The 26,787-nt window shown below is 39.9% G+C and overlaps 1 protein-coding gene across 2 annotated transcripts; it reads left to right on the top strand.

Moving 5' to 3' along the window:
- The first annotated feature begins 496 nt into the window (after positions 1–496).
- Positions 497–22,954, top strand: HSPH1 (heat shock protein family H (Hsp110) member 1). Of its 2 annotated transcripts, XM_054085821.1 has the most exons (18): positions 497–743; positions 1,368–1,425; positions 4,651–4,791; positions 5,988–6,110; positions 7,189–7,288; positions 10,322–10,455; positions 10,957–11,201; positions 12,110–12,338; positions 13,249–13,355; positions 14,679–14,812; positions 16,854–17,059; positions 17,838–17,969; positions 18,696–18,833; positions 19,263–19,388; positions 19,909–20,016; positions 20,112–20,231; positions 21,414–21,575; positions 22,078–22,954. In XM_054085821.1, the coding sequence occupies exons 1-18, from the start codon at positions 637–639 to the stop codon at positions 22,276–22,278; spliced, it is 2,571 nt and encodes an 856-aa protein (XP_053941796.1). In that variant the 5' UTR covers positions 497–636; the 3' UTR covers positions 22,279–22,954. The 2 variants fall into 2 exon arrangements, with proteins under 2 accessions (XP_053941796.1, XP_053941805.1); XM_054085830.1 differs by lacking the exon at positions 17,838–17,969.
- Positions 22,955–26,787: the final 3,833 nt, after the last annotated feature.

The following is a 26,787-nucleotide window of genomic DNA, read 5'->3' as shown; positions in this document are numbered from 1 at the left end:
AGGGGAGGCGAGTGGAGGGCAGGAGGGAGAAAGGACCGCGGCGAGGGGACGGCAGCGGCACCGGATCGCCAAGCTGCGCCCCGGGCGCGCGCGGAAACTACTAGAGACCGCCCACGCCCCTCCCACTATGCGAAAGCCCCGCCCTATACAGCATATGACCACTCCCGCCTCACAGCCCGGTCACGCCCCCTTCGCGCCTGCCCTCGCCCCCTCGCCTTTTTCGCCCCGCCCCCCCGGCTCCGGCCCCGCCCCTTCCGCTTGCGCCCGCCCACTTACCCTTTCCGCCCGTCCGCTTCCCCGGTTCGGCCCCGCCCCTTCCCGCCTGGCCCCACCCACACCCCTCGTCCTCCCTCGGCGCAGCCGGCGGCGTCCGCGGTCGCCGTGGGAACAGGTGACGTCAGCGTGCCCCGGCGCCGCTGATTGGCGAGAATTGTTCGAGAAGGCGGCCGAAGGCGGAAGCGGAAGCCGCACGTGGAGCCGGTGAGTGGTTGCCGCAGTTTCTGGAAACTTCGTCTCATTGTCATATTTAAAGCGGCGGCGCCGGCGCTCCGCTCCTTTTCCGTGTGCCGACCCGGGGCCGGCGGCCGCAGTTAAGCGGGGCAGGGCGGGGGCCTCCCTTCCCGCCCCGGTGCCGCCATGGCCGTGGTGGGGTTTGACTTGGGCTTCCAGAGCTGCTACATCGCCGTGGCGCGGGCCGGCGGCATCGAGACGGTCGCCAACGAGTTCAGCGACCGGTGCACGCCGTGAGTGAGGAGAGCGGGCGGGGAGGGCAGCGGCTGGCGGGGGAGAGGCGTGTTGGAAGGTGGTGGAAGCCCCCGGCGCTCATCCCGTTCTCGTGGAGCCACGATAGGCGGCAGGGCGAGCGGCGGCGCGGGGAGAGCGGCGGCGGGGGACGAGCGGCGGCGCGGGGCCCCCGGGACTGACCGAGGAGGGGAGTGGGGAGCGCTGCTTCTCCGCTTATGGAGCGAAGGGACAAGGGGGCACCCCCCACCCCACTCGAGTGGCCCCAGCGCGGCTCCCCTCCAGCTTGGGGTCCGGCATGAAGAGCCGCAGGCTCAAAGCAGGACTTAATTGTCAAGTTAGGAGCAGCCAAGCGCGGATGGGTAGGAGATAATTTAAATGTAATCTCTTATTTGCAATCGTCGCGCTCAACTGTTTAGGTAAACCATTGTGAAAAGTCTTGGATTCGAGCCAAGACTTTAGGATGTTCAAGAGTCTTCTTGTAGTGTTTTATTGCGAGCTCGAAGAATGGCACTGTTAACAGAAAGGCTTCGGTGTTTTATTTGCCGCTGTAGGGAAGGGATCCGTGACTCCTCTGTCGCGTTTGATAGTACAGTTCAATTAAATTAGGCTGTTGTTCTTTTCAGATCGGTGGTCTCGTTTGGATCCAAAAACAGGGCTATTGGCGTCTCGGCTAAAAACCAGGTAGGTCGTTTCCTGGCGTTTGTGCGTGACAGTAAATCGGCCGATGCAAACGGCTTAAGTACCGGTGGGTGTAAGGAGTAGCTAAAACCGAGCAACTTAATTTTCATTGTCGAGCCTTGTATTTTAGAAATGCTGCATTATGGTTCCATGGTCTCTTCAGAGAAATGCCGGATGTTTTCTTCTGGAGCGCTACTGCTCTTTCTTTCGTTAATGGCAATATTTTCCCTTCCTAACAACTTGAGGCCACAGGAGTCCTTTTCATAGTGGTTGTCTGTAGGATTTTCCTTGCACTCGAAGGAAAACATTTTAAATGCCATGTATAGTTTTTGTAAAATTAGGTGCAAAGCAGAGATCCTTAGCTCAGATCCTTAAAGCTATTTAGGTACCTTACTACCTTTGGTTTCACTTAAAGGTGAGTGCCTGTGGTTTTGGAGGTGTAAGCCCTTAGTTTTTTATTGAGCTACTGTGGAAGACTGAATGTCTTCTTCCTAAGTGTTTTCAGTTTAAAAGGAGAGCTTAATTCTGGCAAGTCTTAAAAGGACTAAATGTGATGGTTAAATAAGTCCTCGGGTGCTGTATTGTAGGTGGTTACGTAACTGCCACTGGTGGAAACCGAGGGTGCAGCCTCCGCTGGGCTGGCCCCTGCCCATCTCTCGGTAGTGAACAGACTGCAGTGGGTTTCCATGGAGAGAGCACTAAAGACTTTCCCACTGTAATAGCTCCACTCTAAATTTTGGACAGCAAAGAAAAAACTAATAGGTTATGTATTCATAAGCTTGTGCACACTACCAGTTACAGGTTAACATTTGGAGTAATAAAATAAATACATATGCTTGTGTTTTTCTTAAATTTCATTTTACTATTGCTTTTGTTTGACTGTTTCAGCTGTTACAAGTCTGAAACTAGTATGATTCATCAGTGTGCAGAAATGAGTTGTTAAATGAAAGGGCAAGTGGTCTGAATCCTATGTATCCTCCACTGTGTTTCAGTATTGCTAGATTGTTCCAGTAAATGGTGTTGAAAATGTGAAGTAAGCTGAACATGAAGTAGATTGTTTCTTGAATTGCATTTAAAAGCATGTATTTGCAGTGACGAACACCTGTGACTTGGGTTGCCTCCAGACTGGCCTTTATATTACTCTGTTGAGTCTTTCATGCTTGATTGTCCGAGCAGTTGAAGTGAAATATTATTGCCAGAAGAAAAGAATGTGATACTTAAATGGTCTGAAATCTTTGATTGTTTTATTTTTATTGCTGTAAGCGGTCCAGTGTGGCTGACCACCTGTGACATAAGTAGTGCTTCTTTAGTAAATGTAGAAGTTTCTTGACATGGACAACTGGGGGTTATATTTTCAGTGTTCTAGGGTGTAATTGCTACTTACACCAGGGAATAAAATTATTGCTTTCATTTGAATGAGTTTCTTACTTAAAACAAAAAAAACCCTGCCACAAACCCAACCAAAACTCCCCGCAAAACCAGAGACAAAAAAACCCTAGTTTTTGACTGGTGACTCCAACAATGTGGTAACACGTGAATGACCATATAATACACAGAGGTGCTCTCTTTAACAGCTAAGGAGGTGCTGTTGGAGTGCGTTTTCCTTTAGCTAAGTCTGGTAGCATTGGAGATGAGTAGTATATTAGTTAGCAGAACATAATTTTCAGCTTTCTTAATTGTGACTAAGCAGGAAGATATTAGAACATGCTACAGACCTAATAGCATGCAATTATTCTAAAAATATCTTAAAGTTGCTCTCTTGGAAAAGACTCTGATCTTAATTCTAAATTAGGCTATAAAAGCTACCAGAGTGTTTGTGCTTCTCTGACGACTGCATGGTAATAATTTTTGCTTCTATATTCTTCAGCAGTACAATGGTGAATTACGTAGCACTTAAGTACTCTGAAGATATGGCTATACAAATAAGTGAAACCATACTGGCAAATGATCTTGGACACAAGAACCTAAATACACTCTGTCAATAAAGCAGTGGAATAGTTCCTGGCATTATTTTGGCCTGTACAAACTTGTGCTCTTCTAATGATTGCTGAGCACTGGTTAGAATAAGCCTGGGATGATTTCTGCTGGGGAGTTCAGGTGTGACATCTTTCTCCACACACAGAGCTTTCTGAAAGTTACTGTTTAATGTTCTGCATATGGCCTGTGTCTTTTGAGTGCTTTTCTGTTGGAGAACTAACTGTCATAGCTACATAGTTTTGTAATAGAGGATGTAGCTCGAACTCTTGGATTCCATGACAGAAAATTTTGCATGCAATGAGAAACTGATGATTTCCGTTGAGAGTAGTGAATGCTAGAAATCTTCCTCAGTATGCTAGTCGTTTTGAGTTATTATCTATCATGTGATCTGTTGGTGCCTGCCTAAATATGTTCTGGAGAGAACAGCACGCTTTTGTAGTTTCTCTCCAATAGAATAGCATTCATTCTACATGGAGATACTTGCAGTATCTCTTTTAGGCTGGTCTAGTCTGATTTCTGTGCATTGCACTCCTGATAAAGAATGCTCCCCTTGGTTTTCTGGTTCTGTGGGGAGCTTGCACTGTAGTTTAGCATCTACTTTAAACTCACATTGGTGTCAAAAGGTCTCGTGTTTCTTGCTGTTGTCTGTGCACTGTATCCTTGTTTGGTCTGGTGCAAGAATAAAAGACTGCTACATGAACAGCAACAAGGAAATGAGGTTGTTTAAAAGTAACTCAGGGCAATAAAAGCAAGTGTATAAATGTATGGGGAGACTTACCAATTTGAAACTTAGTAACTGTCCTTTAGTTCAAAGGGTTTAAAGTGAACAGCTAGAGATGCAGTGGCTGGGATTTGAGTGCCAGTTTACAGGCATTACAAGTACATGTGAACGAAGCTGGCTCCGATCTTCAATTGTTTGAATTCTGTCTAAATTAGGTGAGTAAAGTAGTGGGCACTATAGATTGTTATTGCCCACCTAATTGCTTCAAGGTTTTGGAGATACTTGTATAATCATTATAATACCTAATACAGGATGGTCTGAAGTGTCTGTCTTTGGCTCATATAATCATCTGTAGTAATGAGCTGATATAAAGTACCAGATAGTAATTATAGATCTTACAGAAACATGTGATGAGTGAGTGAGCAGTTGTCTTAAAACTTGACTGATGCTTGGGTGAGAGCACAGTGCAGCAGTGAACTTGGCAGGTTGATTAAGAGTGGTTTTCTAACTATCTTGATATTTCTTCACAGCAAATTACTCATGCCCACAACACGGTATCTAACTTCAAGAGATTCCATGGCCGTGCATTTAATGATCCTTTTGTTCAGAAGGAAAAAGAAAAGTTGAGCTATGACTTGGTTCCTATGAAGAATGGTGGAGTTGGAGTAAAGGTAAATTTGCAGTATATCTTTTTGGGCTTCATAGCTAAATTTAGTTTGATTTTCATCACCTAGTCATGAAAATACAGCTTTTGTTTAGCTACCCTAAGGTTTTCTGTAACCTTTCTCTTAAGAGCTTTGGTATGAATTGGCAGCTTCATCTTTAAATACTGGATGTTAACTATCAAATTAAGGTTAATTTGTGAGTGCTGAATTTTGAGCTTCCCTATTCGCAAATTGCACATCCAGCTCAAGCATCTTGGCAGAAAAACTGCTGAAATAGTTACAAGGTCATATGGTTTTACTTAAGAATATTAACCTTTCTGTCACTCTTGTGTGGAGTGCATTGCAACAGTGTAAAAACATGGTTACAAATTCCTTATAAAGTAGTAGGAATTCTTCTTTAGGATAATTGCTATAAATGAGTGGTGTGTTTTTCTTCAGTGAACTGCCTGATATAAGTTGTGTGCAACAGATGTTCAAGAGCCTTTTGTACCACATTGCAGGTTTGAGTCTTGCTTACATTCCAAGGAGTTTGCTGATACAATGGCAGCTTTTCCTAGCATAGGTACAATTAATAACATTGTAGTAATTTACAGAAGTACATAAAAATATTCATAATGAAGCTTTGCTGGCTTAACAGGTACTGTTGCTTCACTAATGAAGACCTTAGCTTAAGGCTGTGCATGTAAGACTGGGCTGTTTAGAGAACAGTTTTCCTATTAAAACTGAAATGCCTATTTTTTCCCCAGATTAGACTGTGAATAAAAGGCAAGTGTTATTGTCAAGAATCAGTTGTAATATGTTCCTTCACTTCATCAGTGCCATTTATTCTATTACACAGAAAAATGGTGATTCAAGAATAATTTCTTGGAAAGGGAGCAACTAATAAACTTCTTGCTGAACTTCATCTTTAATTGTTAGTTGTTTTATGTACATAGGTGAACTGTTATACAGCTCTTCCGTTCAGAGACTAATCACATAAAGTTGATGCAGTTCTTGATGTTTTAAGCCTGTGAAAATGGAATTATTGTGTCTGTAGACACTGAACTGGGAAATTAGGTTCTAAAGTGAAGTTCCATAATGAAATAATTAAGCATGTCATGATTGATAGAGTACTAGTCAGCAGTGCATCAAAAAAACACTAAAGGGAAGCAATTTGTCCTCTGGTTGAAGTATTGGAATTTTTACTTATTTCTTCTATCCAGGTTATGTACATGGATGAGGAGCATATCTTCAGTGTGGAACAGATTTCAGCTATGTTATTGACTAAATTAAAGGAGACTGCAGAGAGTAACCTGAAAAAGCCAGTAACAGACTGTGTTATTTCTGTAAGTAATTGTAGTGCACAGGAACATTGTCTTTTAACTTCACCTATTGAGGGCATTTTGTTTCTATTCGTGTAGAGTAAAAAAGGAACACTGCATAAGCACTTACAAAGGGTTTAATCCTAACTAGCTTTAGAGCTTTTAAAGAAATCCCAGGGCTGCTTCCGTATTCCTGACCCACTTCATTAATTCATTTGCTTCAAGTTGTCTGAACTTTTGGGCCCAGAACATTTCTGAGATCCAGGTATGTACCCTTCTGCTGCAGCTTGTTTCCATGACTAAACACACTAATTATTTGTGAAAGACACCTTTGTTTATCAGAGTTTGCTCTCTGGCAGCTGAGAATGGTAGTTTCTGTCCTGTTTATTTTCATCCTCTCAGTAAGTTCATTTTTTTTTCAAAGTACTTTGGATACAGGACAGTCATTCAGTGGCGAAACCTGAGTATAAAATAATGTCACTCTGTTCTCAGTGACTCTTTGAACAAATCTGTCTCGCATATCTAGGAATGCTTAGTTCTGTTACTAGAATTTGTTCTCCAGTTGATACCTGGAAAGCTAGTATCTTCTGATGATGTAGTTTCTGTCCCTGAGGACAGCAGAAGTCACTGTCCAACACCGATGCTAGAGATCTGTAGCAAATTTTGAAGAATCCTTCAGAATCTCTAAACACTTCTTGCCCAAAATGATTTTTGCCAAAATGGATTTTTTGTTATTCTTTATTTCTTATTTCCCACTTGGACAGGTATACATCTGCTAATTCCAGTTCAGGCTTTTCCGTGTCCCTGTACTCATAATAAAGTTTCATGTTTTGCACCAGTAATTAAGATTCCTAGCATTTGTATACAAATAGCTTATTTGTGTTCTACTAGTGTGTGCTCATGTAAACTAGCTGATGCTGATTTAATTCTATCTCAGCCTGACTGAGTAGAATATTTTAAGTGTCTGTTCAGTACAATAGTTGCATGTTAAGACTTGCAGTGAGCAAGTGTCTTCATGAGAGAGAAGGAATAGATACAATTTTTAAATAAAGCCTGTCTGATTTTCTGGAAATAAATTCCTGTTCTCATCTGCTTTCTTTAGGTTCCATCATTTTTCACAGATGCTGAAAGGAGGTCCCTTCTGGATGCAGCTCAGATTGTTGGGCTAAATTGTCTTAGACTAATGAATGACATGACAGCAGGTAAGTAGTGTAAAAAAAGCAATTTAGGCAAATGAAAGATGTGATAGAGTGTGCTTTTAGTTACAGTAAAACAGAGCTGGCTTGAAAAATCAGAGGTGAGACTTAAATGTTCTAAAAAGTTGTTGCTTCTCTCTTGATTTACAGTCTGATTTCAATGTCTTCTGTGTGAAGGGGTAGAACTGATGAAGCTTTAGTGAAAGTTGTCTCCTTGAGTAAATAATTAGGAGACACTGTGCATGTGCCCAGTGCATTTAGTTTACTGTCCAGGTTTCATGGAAGAAACCTTACGACACACAGTTGCAGGATTTAGGCACTCTTAAAGGAAGTTGCTTTAAGTGCCAACGCTTAGTAATTTCCAGGGCTTTTGTCTATATAATGGTGGTTTTAAAACAGGTACACACACAGAAGGCAATTAATCTCCTTTGCTAATCTGTTTGCAACACTAAAAGTACACTGGCAGAACCAAGAGTTTTAGTCTTTCTTAAAACAAGCATTCTTACCCTATCTTCCTGCATTTTTCAGTTTGCATTTGGTGAGAGTGTGTTTTTTTCCTTGTTTTTGAGTGGCATAACTAGCGTGTGTTTTCTCGTAGAAGGATTGGGAAGTAGAGATCTGTACCAGAAGACAATTACTTTTCTGCTTCCACTGCCCACATTAGTTAAACAAGTAGGGAAGAATTTACTTCGTGAGAACATTTCATGCAACCAGTTTTGGTGCATAGCAGCTGGATTCATGTTTTTGAATTTTATATTTTAATCTTTTAAGGAGTAAAGCAATCTTAAACATGCATTGATGGAGTGGATTAAAAACGTAAGATGTTTTTCCAGAATCAATTTTAGATTAGTATGTACGTGGTAACTTAGAATTTCTGGGGAGACATAGTTGTTTCATCAATACTATGATCTTTACATTGAACACTATGTATCTGTTCCTTAGGAAGAGCAAATCTGACCGTGTCATTGCAAAAGCCATAGGTACATGTGTCTGTCATCTGTCATCATTTAGTTTAATTCTTTGTTTATATATCGCAATCCTACAAAGAATGTGTGGTAGTGGAATTATTGAGCTGGGTAAGCGCAGGTCCCACAGTAGTTACATTTTCTCCCACATGCCTGGATTCTTCTGAGTTAGAGGGCTTGTACATCTCTAGGGGGACTGTGGGGAATGGAGGAGGAAGGATAAATATCCAGCCCTCTATAGCCTTCAAATTCCATTTCCACAATGTTTATGAAGAAACTTTGTGTCCATAAAGAAGAAAAAAGTTAGCACTCGGTGTTCTCCAACCTTAGTAAAAAAAAGTGCCTTGCCGACCCCTATCTGTACTGAAGCAGAAGTAATCCTTAACATTCTGTTTAGAGATGACCTTTCGTCATGGGGTGATAAAAGTGAACTAAAGGCTTTGCCAAAAAAAAGGATTGTTGCTTCCTTTTTGTGTGCTTGGTGGAACAGATCAGCCCAGTCTTTGGCCATGGTAGAACCTTGAGAGTTTTTCAGGACTTCTTCACAAAGCTCTTTAGAAGCTTTGCCATTGGGATGAACAGCCCTTAGAAAAGCAGACAGCCCTTTCATCCCCCTAGCAGCACAAGCAGCCTTTCTTTACTGTGCAGCACATAGCATTTCTAATTTTCTTTACCTTTCAAGGCTAATGAGTACTAGGTAAGTTGTGATAATATTTTAAATGTAAGAATCTTTGATTATGTTTTTGTGAAGGGGTCCTGAGGCATAGTAGGGCAGAAAAGAAAAATAGTGGGGTTTTTTAACAATGCAAATGCTGCTGTTATCAAGTTTTGTTCGTAAATTCATTTTTAGCTTGGAAAAAAAGGGCAATGTGTTCAGTGTGCTCAGAAATACAAATGTTATGTGAATGAACAGATCAGTGCACAATTTCAGTCAGCTCTATATCTCAAGGATATAATAGATACACTTTGTAAAATACATTTTGTGTTTTTAATTAACCATCTCTTAATGACTGCTTGTGGAAGGGATGACTTTTTGGGTATTGGGTTTTGGGTTTTTATAAACCCCAAAGAATCCACACAGATGACAATGAGTGTACCAACTGCAGAGGAACTTCATTAGACAACAGAATCCATAAATCTCACGACTCTTAATTATTGGGAAACTTGACTGTCCTTGTTCCAGATGCTCTGGAGCTATTGCTCTTGATGTGAGAGGGAGTCAGTATCCTTTCTCCTCGAGTGAGAGGGTGTCAATGTCACTATAAAACATTGTTTGTCAGAGCACTCATTGTTGGGCTTCCTTAAGACCATCTCTAATGCTCTAATTCTCTTGCCTGGTAGTCTGCCTAGTATCCGGGCTATTGTCTTCATCTTTGGAGTTTTTTGTCATATGTAAATTTACATTCTTGCACATTCTATCTCCTGCCTTTCCTATGTAACCATGTAGCCAAGACTCTCCAGCGTTTTATTCTATTACTGCATCAGCCTCCTGCCTAGCTTTAACATAGTGGTGTATCCATCCAGAATGTATGCTGCTGTGAAACTGTTTGGTCCTTTAATTTCATCATGCCCCACTAGAGTTGTGTTTTACACAACTATGCACTTCACAAACTGTCCCTGCCTGATATTCTGTATAGACTGAGATTCTTCCCTTTTGCAGCCTCTGGTGACCATTTATACCATTCTCAGACAAAACTTTCATGAATGGCAGATACTCCTTGTAAATACAAAACCAGGTTTGAGTTTTGGTGTAAAAATGCTCTGTGGTTTTGATTACTATGCCAAGCCATTAAACAAGTTGTTAATAAACAGACCAAAGTAGAAAACTTGCTTCTTAGTTTTGCATCCTAAACACTTAGACAATATACATGTTTGAGGAAGGGTGTTTTGTTTCTTAGATCCTACAAGATGTATTAATGGAGTAGAACCTCCTTGTAAGTGAGACCTAGCATAGCTGTATGTCTGGATTTGTCTTGCTGCTCTTGATGCTGTAGCTTAATATTCACAGGGGTGTAATGATGCGTGATTGGACATTCATTACAGATTCCATTGATATGTGACACGTGTTTTGCAGTGGCACTGAATTATGGAATTTATAAACAAGACCTTCCAGCTCCTGAAGAGAAGCCGCGGATAGTTGTGTTTGTTGATATGGGACATTCAGCGTTTCAAGTGTCGGCCTGTGCATTCAACAAGAGTAAACTAAAGGTAGTAAGATTAAATGGAAATGAAAGGGTTTTAAACACTAGAATCAAATAGCCTGTAAATCTGCCTTGTTTTTAAAATTGTGAAGTATTGTGGTGCGTGGGAAGTGGCAATAAGTCAAAAGGTTAAGATTTTTATCGATGTCCTCCATCTCATTAGCAAAGTTTCAAACAGACTGTAAATTGCTTGCAATACACCAATGTAAGATACACAGTACAACTGCTATCATTTAGTTTGTTTTACCAAAATGGATGTGTGCATGGATTAAAATTGTGAATGCTTAGAATCATCACCTAGTTACTTAGATTTACTTCCACTACGAGAGTGAAGAGAAAATCTTGGCTGATGTGGTTGATGGAAGTACATAAGCTGTGCATTGGAAGATAGGCCCTGACTTGTCCCAAACGCTTTTTGAAGCAGAGGCTTGCTGATATTGAAACACTGATATTCCATTTGTTTTTTTTACTGAGTATAACACTGCCTAATTACGTTCTTTCAAACTAGGTACTTGGCACAGCATTTGACCCTTTCCTAGGTGGAAGAAACTTTGATGGAAAGCTAGTAGATTACTTTTGTACAGAAATAAAAGCAAAGTACAAACTGGATCCAAAAGCAAAAGTTCGAGCTCTCCTTCGCCTGTATCAGGAATGTGAAAAGCTGAAGAAGCTGATGAGTTCAAATAGCACAGACATTCCCCTTAATATTGAGTGTTTTATGAATGATACGGATGTAACTGGAAAAATGAACAGGTAAGGTCTACCCTAGACAGGCAGTTGCTTTGGCCGTATTTCTTAAACAAGTGTTTCTTTCCATGTTTGAAAGAAACTTACTGTGCTATAATTAAATGCAAATTCTGAATAGCTGTGGCATTTTTGTAATGCTAGAAAAGCTAAGGCTGTGAAATGTAATGTTCAGCTACCTGAGCGATGTTTCAGTGTAATAATGCATGCATAAGCAGCCTGGATTCTTTTTGTAGAATGACACATTCTTAAAAGCATGGATTGATGTGTGCAAACCAGGCCCAGGGGGGTTGGCTGCATATTTAGGCCTCCTGCATATTTTAGGTAACCTAAATCCCGTACTTCTCTTAAGATAGCAACAGCTGAAGCTTTGTTGTTTTTTTTCCCCCTGTTCTTATTGTACTGTGGATGTTGGCAGAGAAATGGAGGCCAGAAACAGTGCTTATGTGGGATGACTTGACGATGGCCTTGAGTGTAAAGGAAGTCTTGTGTGTCTGTCTCTCTTGCACACACAAGCAGAAAATTTGTAGTTCCTATTGGTTCTGTTGCTACTACCAGAGAGTATTAGTTTTTTTTTCTTCCCTTCAGTATTTAGCTAACACTTTTTCTTTGTTGAAGAAGTATGTTTTCTGTATTCTTACGTGTAACTTTGGCTGAGAGGCAAATATATAGTGCAAATATATACAGTACCTTCATTTTATTTGACTGCATTGATGGCAGCATAGGAAAATCTGTAAGCAGCTTTTCGTCTGCTGCCTTGTTTATGGTTATCACTTGAGCCTACTCACAGGGATTTAGCTTTGAGTCTTTTTGCAGTGTAGCTAATGGACCTGGTCAGCATCAGTTTGGGGAAAAAGTATCAGGAAATCTTAGTGATGGGACAGGCATTCTTTGGTTAATTCCATTTCTTTCCTTAGGTCACAATTTGAAGAATTGTGTGCTGACCTGCTGCAGAGGATAGAGGTGCCTCTGCTTTCATTAATGGAGCAAACACAACTGAAAGTGGAAGATATAACTGCTGTAGAAATTGTGGGAGGAGCCACCCGCATTCCTGCTGTCAAAGAGAGGATTGCAAAATTCTTTGGCAAAGATGTCAGTACAACATTGAATGCAGATGAAGCCATAGCTAGGGGCTGTGCTCTGCAGGTATAGTACTGGCAACACTACTTGATAAGCTTAAAACATTTCTTGAGAGCACTTTTTTAGGAATTAGCTGAGCTGTTATGAAAACTTCGGAAGTGGTCTTTTAAAGAACAGAAGGGAACATATATGTTCACTAAGTCTTTTTACGGGACTATGCTGTTAAAGTTAGTCCAGATGACTCCTCTGTGGTGCAGTAATTTACTGAAAGTGCTGATGCTGTATGTACTGTAAGCTATACACTCTTCAGAAGAACACAATCTAGGTATCTTTAATAAGAAAAAAAAATTGCTATCAAGCTGAGGGAAGAGATACATTTTTTGATTAAATATATGAGGAATATCTGTAGAGAACCCAGAATATCCCAGCTTGCATTTTCTGGTATCCAACTATTCTATCAGTGTGAAAGACTTCATTCTATGAGTGTGTCCCACCATTTTTACAGTTTCAAGCTAGTGAACTATATTTTATAAGAAAACTACTCATTCCACCTTCTCTCTATTCTCTTATTTCACCCTCTCTTCTTGACTTGTTTCTTTACCCATTTCACTAATTGCTTTCCATTGCCAGCAATCATTTGTCTCTAGGGAAAGAAGCAGGACCAGCAAGATTAACACCACTTCTTTAATGTTAAGTAATGCGGCACTTCCATTTTTTACAGTCCTGGTATTCTTTCAGACTGTTAGCTTTTTTCACGAGCTATGGTAAGAATAAAGCCAAAAGCCTTGCTAACCCAAAGGGTATAAATTCTTCTCTATGAGATTTCTGATTTTTTTTATACTCCATTGAAATAAAACAATTTGCCTAGCTCTGTTTTAGTAAAGTCAACACAACTCCTTGTTCGAAGATGTTTAGCTGCCTTGGGCAGATGGAGAGCAGCTAACCAGCATTAATGCATGTCTATTTCCTGTTTTAGTGTGCAATTCTTTCTCCAGCTTTTAAAGTGAGAGAATTCTCTGTGACAGATGCTACACCATTCCCGATATCTCTCTTGTGGAACACAGAAGCAGAGGACACTGAAGGGTAGGTAGCTCAAACTACTGTTCTGTGAAGCTTTTGGGCTTCATAACTCGAGGGTAATGTTCTTGATTCCACTTGAATCAGGGTCTTGGCATTCTGGTGCAGGAAATAGGCTGTGTTCCAGAGATGGTTGACGATGGAGACTGTGTAAAGGCATACATTGAAATTTTAACCATAACTCCTAATATGTTAAAAAGTAAACATTAAAGTTGTGATTGAATGAGCTTGCAACCACTATCTTGTTTTGTATTGCCCTTGTGGTTGTCAGGTTTTGGAATACAAAATGAACTAGAACTGTTGGATCCTGAGTCTACTTCCCTTTTTTTTTTTTTTTTTTTTTTTTACTCAAGGTGTTCCTTACACCTATCTGGATTCTTGTTTCAATAGGAGTGTTAAGGTGTGCTATGTAAATATTGTGAGCTTATGTGGATGTTATTTGTCTAGATGAAAACAGAGACAAGGATTTAACTCCTGGAATTTCATGAGAAATTTCTGCAATTGCAGTATCTTAAGACTCTGACCTCTGTACTGTTGATTGTGCCATGCCTGTGGGAAATGCAGTTGCTGACTAGGATATAAAGAGGTCTGAGTTTAACTTCTGTGAAGTTTAGAGTTCTACGAGGAGCTGTTCATGCATTTCTCAGTCTTTGTAATTTAGCTTTTTTGTCCATCTTGTTTGGAGATGCAGAACCTAACTGTTGTGGTATGTGCTTCTGAGAGCAACCTGTAGGTTCACATTCTGAGTGAAGCTCTTATTTACTCACTTTTAGGTTATTGGATGAGATCCTTCCATAGTTAGCAGACAAAACCTAGCTGGAAATTAGAATCAGACTGGCATAATAGCGGACAGACCCTAGAGGGTTGTCTTTCTGTCATATCAAGGAATGACTAATAATCTGGTGTCAGGGTTCTCAACTGAGCCACGGAAAGTAAATGAGAAAGGAATTAACAGAGCTATAATTAGCCTTTTGATACTAACTGAGGAAGGGTACAAATTATGATTTAAATTCTGCTCTTCCAAGCTCAGAACGTCTTTGCGGAAAACAAATTTTGGAGGTCTGCTGATAGTCTGTCACTGAATTGCCACCTACATCTGGACTTACTTGCTTTTGATGCTCAAAACAGTGGAATAAGACAGTTTCACATTACAGTACACAACAGTATTTTTTTCCTTATAGTACAGTAGTGAAGTGTCTTTCTTGGAATTGTTCAGAAGGGTAAATGTGTCAAAGCATAGTGATGTTTTTATGAAGAGTTCTGACCCTAGGTCAAAGCCTTCCAGCTCCAATATGCCTAAAAATGGTATTTTTTTCCTCTTAATTGCAGAGTTCATGAAGTGTTCAGCAGAAATCATCCAGCACCTTTTTCCAAGGTTCTTACATTCTATAGGAAAGGTCCATTTGAGTTAGAAGCTTTTTATTCTGATCCTAATGGAGTCCCATACCCTGAGTCAAAGATTGGTAAGTGTCCTGGGAATAGTGTTGTCTCACATTGTTTGGTCTTAACTGTGGTGTGTTGCAATATGGTTATGACATATATTCAGTTCTTTGTCTGGAGGACTGAATTTTCATTCTTCCATTCCTTAGGTAACTTGAATGTGGTTTTTATTTTTCTAGCTTCTGAAGTTGTTTCAGTCCAATGAAGATGAATACTTGAAAAAAAAACTCCTGCATATAAAAAGCTTAACATGTATTGAGTAACTAGGTGTTGGTTTTTTCTGTACTTTTGAGTTTGACATAATGCTGAACAAGTTTTAGTCAAGGCAGCCTGAAATAGTAGCAGCTACAGATCTGCAGTATTGATTTGAATTGTCTAGGTAACATTTATAAGCAGTTCTTTCATCCTTTTTGACAAATTACAACTTGGACAGTGTTGACACTTAAAAAGAGTTAACAGTGTTGTTAGAAAAAGATTGTGGTGGTAAAGACAGGCCAATTAATTGCTCTTGAATGCTAAGCATGCAATGAAATGAATGTTTGCATTTAAAAATGAGATAAAACTATTGCTGGTTGTCATATAATTGCTTGGTTTTGTTGGAAAGCTCAACAATTAAAAAGCTAATTTTTTTTTACGAGTAGAAGGAAAAATGAGAAATATTGGTTAAGTATATTTGACAATACAGCTGTCCCATTGGTTAACAATGCGCTTGAAATACAGTACCATCAAAAGTGTAGCTTTGAAGATAAGCTTGTAAATATTGTTGAAGTGGATGGGAGAACATATAGGGGAAAAAAACATCTCCATGTGATTTACCAATATTTCAGCTAATGCATGTGCACTACAAAGTTCCCAAAACAATTATCCTAATGGAAAACACCAGTTATTTTCTCTACTTCAAAGCAAATTATGTGGTTATTTCATGGAGTCAAAAGTTCAAATACTGTACATCTTAGAAACCAGCGCAATATTTTGTAGTTACAGAAGCAGCAGGCCTCCGTTCATGTTAGTTCTTACTACAGTTACTGATAGAGGGATTTAAGAGTGTTCAGTTTATAAGGCTTTAACAAATGCTGAGATGTTTAACTGGTGTTCCACAAACTGGCAAGAATAGAGCTGGTAAGTAGACTGGCTTCAGCTCACTTGCAGATTAATTCTTTGCTCTGAATACCGGTTAGTAGTACTAACAGGTGAGCTAGTAACTCTGATGAGACTACTTAAAGGAAGGACAGGTCACAACTTTGGTATTGCTGGATACCAGATGGCAGGGGATCACGTGTTTTAGCCTGTAGAGTAAGCAGCTGAAAGCTTGCATGTATGTGGTTTAAATCTACTGATGAAGGAATGGCCTATGTATACCTAGCCTGTAATGAAATTTGTGATCTTACGCAAATTCTATTTTGCACCTATACGAGGATCGTCATTTCCAGGTCACTGTTATGGTGATACATGCATAACCATGTAGCAGGCAGGAAAAATGTCTGCTCATAATGTCAAGGAGGTCTGATTCTTCATATACTGTTAAACCAGTTGTCTATCTGTTTCTTAGTTTCATAATATTATGAAATGCTGCTTGTTTCAGGTGTTACAGGTGTTGGAAAATGATTGCGTCCTGCCCTAGAGTAAAAGGTAGTGGCAGATTTACATGGATGTTAGCTGAAAAGAGCACTTCTAGAATTACTTTTTCTATGTTGGGCAGTAAGTTGTACTAAAGAGGTACCACTTAACATTGGCATTAGACTATACCTGTGTAGTTTTTCTTCATCCCACTGTAGCATCACGGATGGCACAAGTGAGGGGGAGTGAGCTTAGACTTTATTTACTCTATATTACTAGTGGCAGGAGAACTCGCCCTAGATGAAGAAAATAAACATTCTCCCTTTTGATTTGTAAGGTAAATTAGGCTGAAACCAGTGTATATTTTGATTTTTGTAGTATCCATTTCATTTTGTGGACAATGAGATTAGGACAGAGGCTTCATCAAATACTTGGAAAAGTTATCTGTGAAAGATAGAGGTGTTTTCCTGGCTCTGTAATATTACATATTGCTTACTTTGATTTTAGGGAGGTATGTTATCCAGAATGTAGCAGCCCAGAAAGATGGGGAGAAGTCTAAAGTCAAAGTGAAAGTCCGTGTCAATACTCATGGCATTTTCAGTGTGTCCACTGCGTCCATGGTGGAACCAGTTAAAAGTGAAGAGAGCGAAGATGTCTGTGTTGAGACTGAAGTGGAATCTCAAGACCAGAGGCCTATTGAAAACTCAAGTGATGTAAGTTGACCTTTCTTGTGTGTGAATGTACTTATTGATTAAAGTGTCTTCTGCTGTTATAATGCTCTGGAAGAAAAATTTCTTCTAAGGAAGCAAAATTAGGTTAATTGAGATGCGTATAGCGGTTGAGAAGTACATCTTTATAAAAAAAATGAGAAAATTAGTATGATCTTAAAAGCATGTAGACTTCAAAATCAGTTTTTTGGCAAAGTGCCAAAAAACTGCAGATGTGTTGCCTGAGGATGGGGGTTGCTCGTGGCTGCCATTGTTTTCAGTGTTCCATACAGGAAAACTTGATTTGTATTATTAGTCAGCCATGTTCTCTATGTTAAGATGATTTGTTTGTAATCCTTCATATTAGTAAAGTTTTGAACCTTTTTGTGAAAGGGAAAGCTGGATTGTCTTCTGCAGCATTGAAGGGGAGGGGAGGGCAATAGTGCAGCATTGTTATGGTGGACTTGATTTTATTTTTTCTGAGGGGGGAAACTTAGAAGATATGACTCAATAAATTAAAAGCCACTTTTTTAAAGAGAAAGTGGACACATACAAATATATTATGCTGTAAGCCTGACACTGGTAGTGTTTTCACTAGGTCCTTCTGAACTTGCACCTAGTCTGTATCTCAGCTAGTTAAACCATGTGTGTTTCTGCATGTGCACAGAATGCTTTGTAGGGCACTTCTTACACTATGTGTGTCAGAAGTGAAGTGTCCTATAACTTCTACTAAATACAAGTGCACATGCCTTCTACATCCTTTGTGCCTGGGCTTTCATTTCAGAAAAATATCCAGCAAGAGAACAGTGAGGCTGGAACACAGTCCCAGGTACAAACTGATGGTCAGCAAACGTCACAGTCTCCCCCTTCATCAGAACCTCCCTCTGAAGAAAACAAAATCCCAGATGTCAAGAAAGTGAGTGACCCTTTAACTCTGTTGAAAATGTTATGCTCTACAGTGGTGACATTTAAAATGGTAACATGTTCCAGGAAAAAGTAAGGAACTTGGTTCTTGGAACCTTTTTTCAATTTTATACCTTTTCTGTTGTGAAAAATAATATGTGTCTTTCCCAAAGAGTTTCCAAAATTTCCTACAAGAAGTCTCCCTCTACTACTTCTCTGTCTTTATGCAGTGTTGTACAGCTGATTTGTTTGGGTTGCGGACACTTCCACTTTTTGTAGCTGTTAGAGGCCTGCTGAGAGAGATTGGGTTCAGGAAATCATAAACCTAAGAGGAAATAATCTGTGAAAAACATATGCCTACATGATATTGGCAGTAGTTTGCTCTTTCGACTGTAGAAGGTGAAAAATGTTTTGGGTTAAAATCTTGCTACTGTCAGCATCACCAGTGAAGTGCTAAGCTACAGCTGGGTACTTCTGGAAAACCTGCCAATAGACCATATATCTGAGAAACGTCCTTCCTGTTGCTCAGTTCTTACTGTCCGTGAAACATAGTGTAAGCAGACGAGGATAGGAGGTGGAATTCCCAAAACAAAAATTTCGAACAAAACAAACGTTTTGAACGTTCTGAAAGAACACAGGAAATCTCTGCATGTTCTTCCTATGAGTTTTTTTCATCATAATGCTACTTTAGCAGAAAGAAGTCAGGAAAATTATCTTATTTTTGTTCTCTCCAACTCAGACAAATGAGAAGAAAGGTGATCAGCCCCCAGAAGCTAAAAAACCCAAGATAAAAGTGAAGAATGTGGAACTGCCTATTGAAGCTAACTTGGTTTGGCAGTTAGGAAAAGATCTCCTCAATATGTATATTGAAACAGAGGTGAGTTAGTGTGGTTTAGACTGCTTGCTTGATTGTAGTTATTAAGCAACCATTCATCTGCTTTATAAGGCAACCTCCGATCTCTTACTGTAACCCTGAAGTGTGAACTCAATTTACAGTAAGCTATTAATATACAGTCTTAACGTTAACACATAACTGACGAATGTTAATCAGAAAGATTGAAGTGTTGTTCATAGTGATAATATCAGAGCACTGATCCGTGGAATGACATCAGATTGGTTCAAGCTGTTATAATCTGGAGAAGTGTATCGCTTTTCTTTGGGTGAGTCCAGTTCACAGCAATGAGAATTTCAGCGGTTACAGGAGTTAGTGCCTCTGGGAAATTACTGTGCTTTATGGCTGTGCTTTGTAGGATGTTGTTTGAGCATGGATATTTTTTAAAGTAAAATACTTTCTGTGGTTATACAGGGAAAGATGATTATGCAAGATAAACTGGAAAAAGAAAGAAATGATGCAAAGAATGCAGTGGAGGAGTATGTGTATGAGTTCAGGGACAAGCTGTCTGGACCATATGAAAAATTTGTTTGTGAAAAGGTAGGTAGCAGTTTCAGGAGCATCTCAGGAAGTGCTGATGCCAAATATGTACTCCGTATTCCTTCGTCAAGCTGTCTCACAGCCACCCTCGAAATAGCTGAAAACTGTAACTCATTTGAGTTATGGCTGGGACTAATGCAGAATTAGGTTCAGGCTTAGCAAGTAGTGCATTTCCCTGAAAATAAATTTTATCACAGACTAAAAATCGATTCCAGATAATGTTGATGACTAGGAGGAGCTATCCTGCTGTATCCATAAATAAAAGCATCAATTAAAGCTGCACCCCAGGCATTGACCTGATCAAGGACAAAAGGTTGTAAATGCTACGTGTGTTTTAGCTGTGCGTTTCCCAGTTCAGAAGCTGGTGTGGTTTAATTGATGTGACTAGGCAAAAGCTGCAGTAGAAATCTAGGAGGCATGAGTTAATGTGTGTATTTACCAGTGTCCTGTTACTGCAAGACAAATGCAGTCACTTTGTGTATATTTGATGTCTGACCTGTTGAATTATATCGATACGTAGGATCTGCAGGGATTTTCTGCACTCCTAACAGAGACAGAAGGCTGGCTGTATGAAGAGGGTGAGGATGAAGCTAAGCAGGTGTATGTAGACAAATTAGAGGATTTAAAGGTAGGTGTGTTAGCATGCTAAAATTGCAAATTTCCAAAATATCACACAAAACAATGTTATTGAATTGCCTAATGCATAGGAACTGCTTTTTCTAGAAATTGGGTACTCCGATTGAAATGCGCTATCAAGAGGCAGAAGAACGACCGAAGCTGTTAGAAGAATTGGGTCACAGGCTCCAGTATTATGCTACAATAGCTGGGGAATTCAGAAATAAAGTAAGTGACCTCAAAGTAACTTTCTTCTACCACATAGTGCTTCACTGAGGCTCACCGAAGCTGTCAGAGGCTACAAATTCACTTTCAGATGAGCTACAATCTACTGTGAGATAGGTCACAAATTTAACACCGCAAATGTTTCCCAGTACTCAGAATCTCTGGTAGTGCATCATATTTTCAGTTGCTTGATACTTTTGGATTTTCTTAGGCCAAAAAAAAAATGCTCTTATAAAGAGGATTAGACTGTGTTGTGATTCCTGACCTTTTGAAAGCTAATCTGATGCTTTTAGGAATGCAGTAGTCTTCTGGATCTTTTGGGAATAAGAATTGTGCTATGGTGAGAAGCATTAATGTAAAAGCTACTCGGGATAAACTAAAACATCTAGCTTTTTTATTATATGTGAGTGGTAGGGGTGACTTTTTGTCATTGGTATTTGAAGATTGCTTTCTTGATAAGCATTCCTTCCTTTTGAGAACTTAATCCTTGGGTTTCAACTCAATGAGTTTTAATAGGGCATCTCACAGTGCTGAAGCTAATTCACTTTGAGATAGAAACTTGTATCAGAAACGGGTATGTCATCACAACTATAGGTTACAAAGTTGTCACTATCAAGTGAAGTCCTTCAGTAGTATTACACAGTCTTGAAATAAAAAACATCATTGAAAATAGTGCATTTGAGACTTGAATCCGTATTTAGAATTCTTAACTGAAATCATAGGCAGTGTTGCTGGGTAGGTCCTTCTCCAGATATCAGTTAATTATCTAACCATGGCATTGTAGGGAATGCTCCTGGAGTTAAACAGTTGTTCCTTTCCATGTACAGCAGAATCATACTGTCTAAACTACCTTCAGCCAGTGTAATGCTGCAGGAGGGAGGGGATTTCTTTGTCGACCCTGTTAAGAATGTTATGTTTTGTTGCATGACCTGTTGTACGTGGAGCCTCTGTTCCCTCTTTGAGCTAGTTTACTTCTTTGATTGTTGGGCAAAGGAGGCTTTGTTTTGACGTCTGTCTGTCTTGTTCTCTCTTGATGTAACAGATCTCTTGTGTTGCCAGCTTCTATTTATTTTGAAGATTGGTAAAGATTCTAACATGTAAATAGTTGGGATAGTCTTATTGGTACAACTTGATGATAGTAAACTTGACATCATTAGCTAATAGAAAGTATTTGTATTTTGGCAGGATGAAAAGTACATCCATATTGATGAAATGGAAATGATGAAAGTAGAGAAGTGTGTTAGTGAAGTGGCAGAGTGGATGAATAATGCTGTGAGTGCACAGGCTAAGAAGAGCTTAGATCAGGATCCAGCTGTGCATTCAAGTGAAATTAAGGCAAAGCTACAGGTGAGTAACATAAGAAACTAATTTTAGAGACTGATGGTTAAGTTAAACTGATAGCGGTACCTTTTCCTCTCTCCTACTTTCATCTTACTGCTCCAGTTTTCTTAAAGGTAGTTAGAAAGTATAGACCGAAGGAGATTGATAGAAAGCAGAGGGGCTGTACTATACTGTTTATGTATTTTCTGTGGAGCTTAATGGTGTTTTCAGTCACATTGAAAACTCAAGTTATTTTTCAGTGTTACTGGTAGGCACAAAACAGTCTTGTAAAAAAACAAAAAGGTGAAATGCGAAACATTAAGTTGAAGAGCTTTGTCTGCAGAACTTCAGAAAATAGACCAGCTTCAGGGTACAGAAAGTTCTGGTCAGACTGGTCTCTGCGGGGAGGGGGGGTGTGGGGAAAAGACGGAAGCAAGTTTCAAACAGTCTTTCAGGCAAAGGACACCACACTGGTGAAGCTCTGATGGGTCCTCACATAATCTGACTAGGTCTTTTCCCTTTCTTTTAGGAGTTAAATAATGTTTGTGAGCCTGTAGTGACACAACCAAAACCAAAAGTTGACTCTCCTAAGGAAGAAACCCCGTTAAATGAACGGAGTGATTATAAAACTGAGGACATGGGAGAAGATGACAAAAATTCTGAAATGCCTCAACAAAATGGTGAATGTCATCCGAGTGATCAGAACACTGTTAGCATGGACTTGGACTAAAGCATTGCACTTGCAGCAAATTGTTTCATCCCATGACAGAAGTTATTTTTGCTGTTGTATGTGATCGGGGGTGGGAACATATTGTTTTGGGAACTATTTATATTTTTTCTGAAGATTTGTCTGGGATATGTTGTGTTATGGGAGGAAGAATAGTAGTAGTGTTGACCATGACTATCCTAAAAGGAAAATTGCCTTGGTAACTTTCAGATTCCTGTGGAATTGTGAGTTCATACTAAGCTTCTGTGCAGTATTTAACCATTTGCATCACTAAAGATGAAAAGAAGCCCTTGTTCTGAAATATACTGCTCCTTCAAAAAGGTTGTAATCAAAACCTTCGTAGGCATTTGTAGATGCCAAGGTAGTTTTCTTTCATCTGGACATCAAATTGGGTATGTCAGTAAAAAGCCTATGTCTGTCCCATTCATAAGGACTTTCCAGAAGAAATCTGTCTGTTTCAAGGTTTATGATTGTTACAGTCCAAAGCGCTTCTCAGATAAGATGGTGAAATGTGTTAGTAGCATGCAGAAACGCTTACGTTTCATCTCTTGCTAAACAATACATTTTTCATGTGGGGTGCATCAAATGAAGGAAATGCTGATTCTGTTAGTGTTGTGGTGAAGCTTTTTAATGAGCTTTAAAATAAAAATTTTACTGGTAACTCCTAACTTATTGTGTATGCCTGATTTTGGTACTTGGGGTGTACTTGTCATAATTTGTGACAGACAACCAAGGCTGTTGCTTTGTGTTCCTGTGTATGAGTCATAAAAAGACTCCTAATTCTCACAGTTGGCATAGAAGGGTTGTGCAGTGACTTGAAAGTAACACAGCTGTTTAACCAATTACGTCTCTTTACTTTGCCCTAAGCCTATGCACCTGAAAGAACCTGAGCACTCCACAGATGTTATGGCATAGCACAAGATTTGTAATACACAAAACCCTATATCTTAGAGACAATCTGAAGTTTAGAATAAGGCTTAAAACCTTTAAATTCTTAAGCCAGGCTCTGCTGCCTTTTGTTAGACAAAACTGAAACGGTAAAATGAGCTTTCAGCTCATTCTACTGGGCAAGTGGCTTTTCTTAGACCTTGGTAAAGGTTATAAAATTAGGAGTTCCTCCCAAATAAATCTCTGCAGTCTATTAAGAAGCTTATTTTTAGGCCCTTGTAGCAGGGGAAGATAGTGAAAGAGATTGCTTTACGCATCAAACTACACTAGGGAATCTGGCACTTGAAGCAGTCAGTGAGGGAAGGATTTTTTTGTTGGAATCGCACTCCAAAGGATGCTATCTCTATGTATATAGTGGAACATAGACGGTGTATATAACCATGTGACACCAGATGCTGGAAGATCTGTCACGAGATGCGAAGGTTTCTTTTAAAAGGGTTTGTGGCTCTAGCAGTACTTTTGTCTGCAATGACAACCAAAAGGAGAAATGATATGTTAGCCCCACCTGGAGCTACTGAAGAGGGGGTACAGGGGAGAGGACTGATGCTTTCTAGGGCCAACTCATTCTGCTTATGGCTAGTGGTTTTCTTCTAGTTGGCGTTTCTAGCAGCACCGTAAGTCTTCTCATAGCCAGGGGCTGGAGTGATACTACTGTACACACCTTCCCACAGTAGTGCCAAATATTCTGCATTGACTAAGCAAGGGGATAATCAAAATGCAGCCCCTGTTCCTGGCTGCCTTGAGCTGTCCTTTACCTCTGCTGATCCTTTAGGCAACTGTATAGAATAGGTAACATTAAGACCGTTTTGATTGTTCCCTATCCTTTTCTTAGAGCTGAAGAATAGGAAGTCAGACCAGATCTCAAAATCATGTGTGGAGTGTGGAAGAGTACCTCTGTGTAGGTATTTGTAGAGTGGTAGCATCACAGGTTAAACTTTTTTAACAGACTATTGCTTGCTTAGATTATTGTTGAAATGGAAATTATGGTTCTATCACCATAAAAGATGGGAACTTACATTGCAAAATGAGTAGGATGCTGTAGCAGGAGGCTTAGCCTGATCAGAGTAAGACTTTTTGTAGAGACATTTAAAGTAGAATTCTGTCTCAGAACATCTAGTCCTGGATCCACAAAAAGCAGCTTTGCTGGCCCTGGAGTGATGGATTGTAATGTGTTCAGTTACCTCTACAGGAGGTACTGCTCTAATTTCCCTCTAATGAACCTTCATAAAAGTCTGTGCTAAGAACAGATAAATCTGTGAGTTTTTTTTCAGATTTCTGGGACATTAACTATTTTGTAGCAGCTAATGGTGGCGTAAGTGATTGATCCCTTATGACTAAGCAGCTTATCTGAATTTTTACAGTGCTTGTGCTTTAACCTTAGGGGGAGTGGAAATAAAAGCAGAAATCAGTGATTCAACTTTTTGTCTTCTCCCTTCCCCCAAATTAATTTCTTGCTTTCTGATCTGCCTTTTACCAGACACATGAAAATAACTTGTGTTTCTGTTTTGACTTCTGCCTCAGTATAGGGAGCCGAGGATGTTCAGGATGGCAGTTTCCTTCATACTGCAACCTAACAGAAGAAAATGAAGCAGTTTACAGTGTAAATTGCTGGCCAGTTTAATCTTACTGGCACAGGAGTAGAATGGCTTTGCATGTTACTGACTACATATTGCACAAAGGTTTGAATATTTTTTTAATTTAATTCCAAAAGAAGAGACTTTGATTATTCTAAAACAGGGTTTTGAAATTCTTTTGGACTATCCTGTATAGTTTGTGTTAAGTTGTTACATTTACTTACAACACACCTCTCTCAGTTCCCAGTTTTACTTAAGTCTTTACAATGGTTTTGCTCTACTGGCATTACTAATGGGGAGAAATTATATCGGTATTCAATATATTTTTAGTTTTGAGGTATGGTTTTCTTAAGCTGTGTTCTGAGATTCTTTGGACTCCACTGCTTCCAAAGATCCTAGAAAAGTGTCTAATAACTATACACATTTGTTTCTTATACAGGATTGTGTGATGTGTACAGGAGATGAAATCCCTGCTAAAAATGTTCAAGGATGTGAGTAGAAAATGCTCAAAAAGCACTTACTCAGTTTGCCTTATGGGGTCATTATTAACCTTAGTTATGTAAATAAACACACCTTAACTGCCATTTTGTTGTCAACCTAATAGACTTGTGAATTAACTCTGTCTTTAAGAAAAGTTTATAAGCTCACAGTGCACATCAAATTGCCTGAAATTGAATCTTCTGGTAATTCTGAATCTTAGATAATTCAAATTTATGTAAAATACATGAGACTTAGCAGAACTGTTGTCTCCTACTTTATCATTTTGGTTTTTCTGAAAGATTTAGTGGAACTAAAAATTGTGAAATGATGCAGTCTGAGAGATTTTTTTAAAATATATTTTTTTAAAGTATTTTAAGCCACAAAGAGGCTTAAGTAACCTTAGGACAGGTATCTTACTCCTGCTTCTTCCACTTTTACAATAGATTTTACTTTCTTCATGGGTATACGTGATGAAAATGGAGCAAAAATAACATAATCTCTCTGGAGTACTGAGTACACTTGCTGTATATATAATGAAGTTTTAATTTATCGGATGGTAGTCTAATATATCTCATGCTGAATTTCATCCTTCTGTTCCTTAGCCTGTTGTAGGAAATGCAAAGGTGTGGTCTAGGCGCACCGTTTTGCTTCTACTGCTTATTTTGGTGGGGAAGGCAAAGTACAGGTATGGGGAATGTGCCTGTTGCATGGAGAATAGCTGCTGCCTGTGTACAAACCTCCAGTACAGGCTTCCCCTAAGCTTTAGGACTCTGGTCTGAGTTTGGGACTTGCAGGACAGAAGGTCATCCCAGCACTAGGTGGATGGGCAAGCTTTGTGGATCTATTCAAATGTGCGCTCATGAGCCAGCAACGTGCGCTCGCAGCCCAGAAGTCCAACCATATCCCAGGCTGCATCAAACCCACTGTGGTCAGCAGGTCGAGGGAGGTGATTCTGCCCCTCTATTCCTCTCTTGTGAGACCTCATCTGGAGTATTGTGTCCAGTTCTGGAATCCTCAACACGAGAAGGGTATGGAGCTGTTGTAGCCCTCCTCTGGACCTGTTCCAAGGATGACCAGATGGCTGGACCTCCTCCCAGACAAGGACAGGCTGAGAGAGTTGGGGTTGTTCTGCCTGGAGAAGAGAAGGCTGTGAGGACATCTTATAGTGACCTTCCGGTACCTGAAGGGGCTACAAGAAGGCTGGGGAGGGACTGTTCACAAAGGCTTGTAGTGATAGGACGAGGGGCAATGGGTATAAACTGGAGAGGGGCAGATTTAAACTAAACATAAGGAAGAATTTCTTCACTACGAGGGTGGTGAGGCACTGGCACAGGTTGCCCAGGGAAGCTGTGGCTGCCCCGTCCCTGGAAGTGTTCAAGGCCAGGTTGGATGGGGCCTTGGGCAGCTTGATCTAGTGGGATGTCCCTGCCCATGGCAGTGGGGTTGGAACTGGATGATCTTTAAGGTCCATTCCAACCCAAACTGTTCTATGATTCTACTTGTTGTCTCA

This window comes from Cuculus canorus, chromosome 1, assembly GCF_017976375.1.
Source record: "Cuculus canorus isolate bCucCan1 chromosome 1, bCucCan1.pri, whole genome shotgun sequence".
Lineage (NCBI taxonomy): Eukaryota > Metazoa > Chordata > Aves > Cuculiformes > Cuculidae > Cuculus > Cuculus canorus.
The sequence above is the reverse complement of the archived record's forward strand: the minus strand, read 5'-3'. Positions and strand labels throughout refer to the sequence as shown.

Excerpts from the sequence above, each read along its gene's own strand:
- HSPH1 (XM_054085821.1), top strand. The coding sequence starts at position 637 with ATGGCCGTGGTGGGGTTTGACTTGGGCTTCCAGAGCTGCTACATCGCC. Across the intron at positions 17,060-17,837 it reads CTATTGAAAACTCAAGTGAT|AAAAATATCCAGCAAGAGAA; the intron begins GTAAGTTGACCT and ends CTTTCATTTCAG. Across the intron at positions 19,389-19,908 it reads AAAAATTTGTTTGTGAAAAG|GATCTGCAGGGATTTTCTGC; the intron begins GTAGGTAGCAGT and ends ATCGATACGTAG.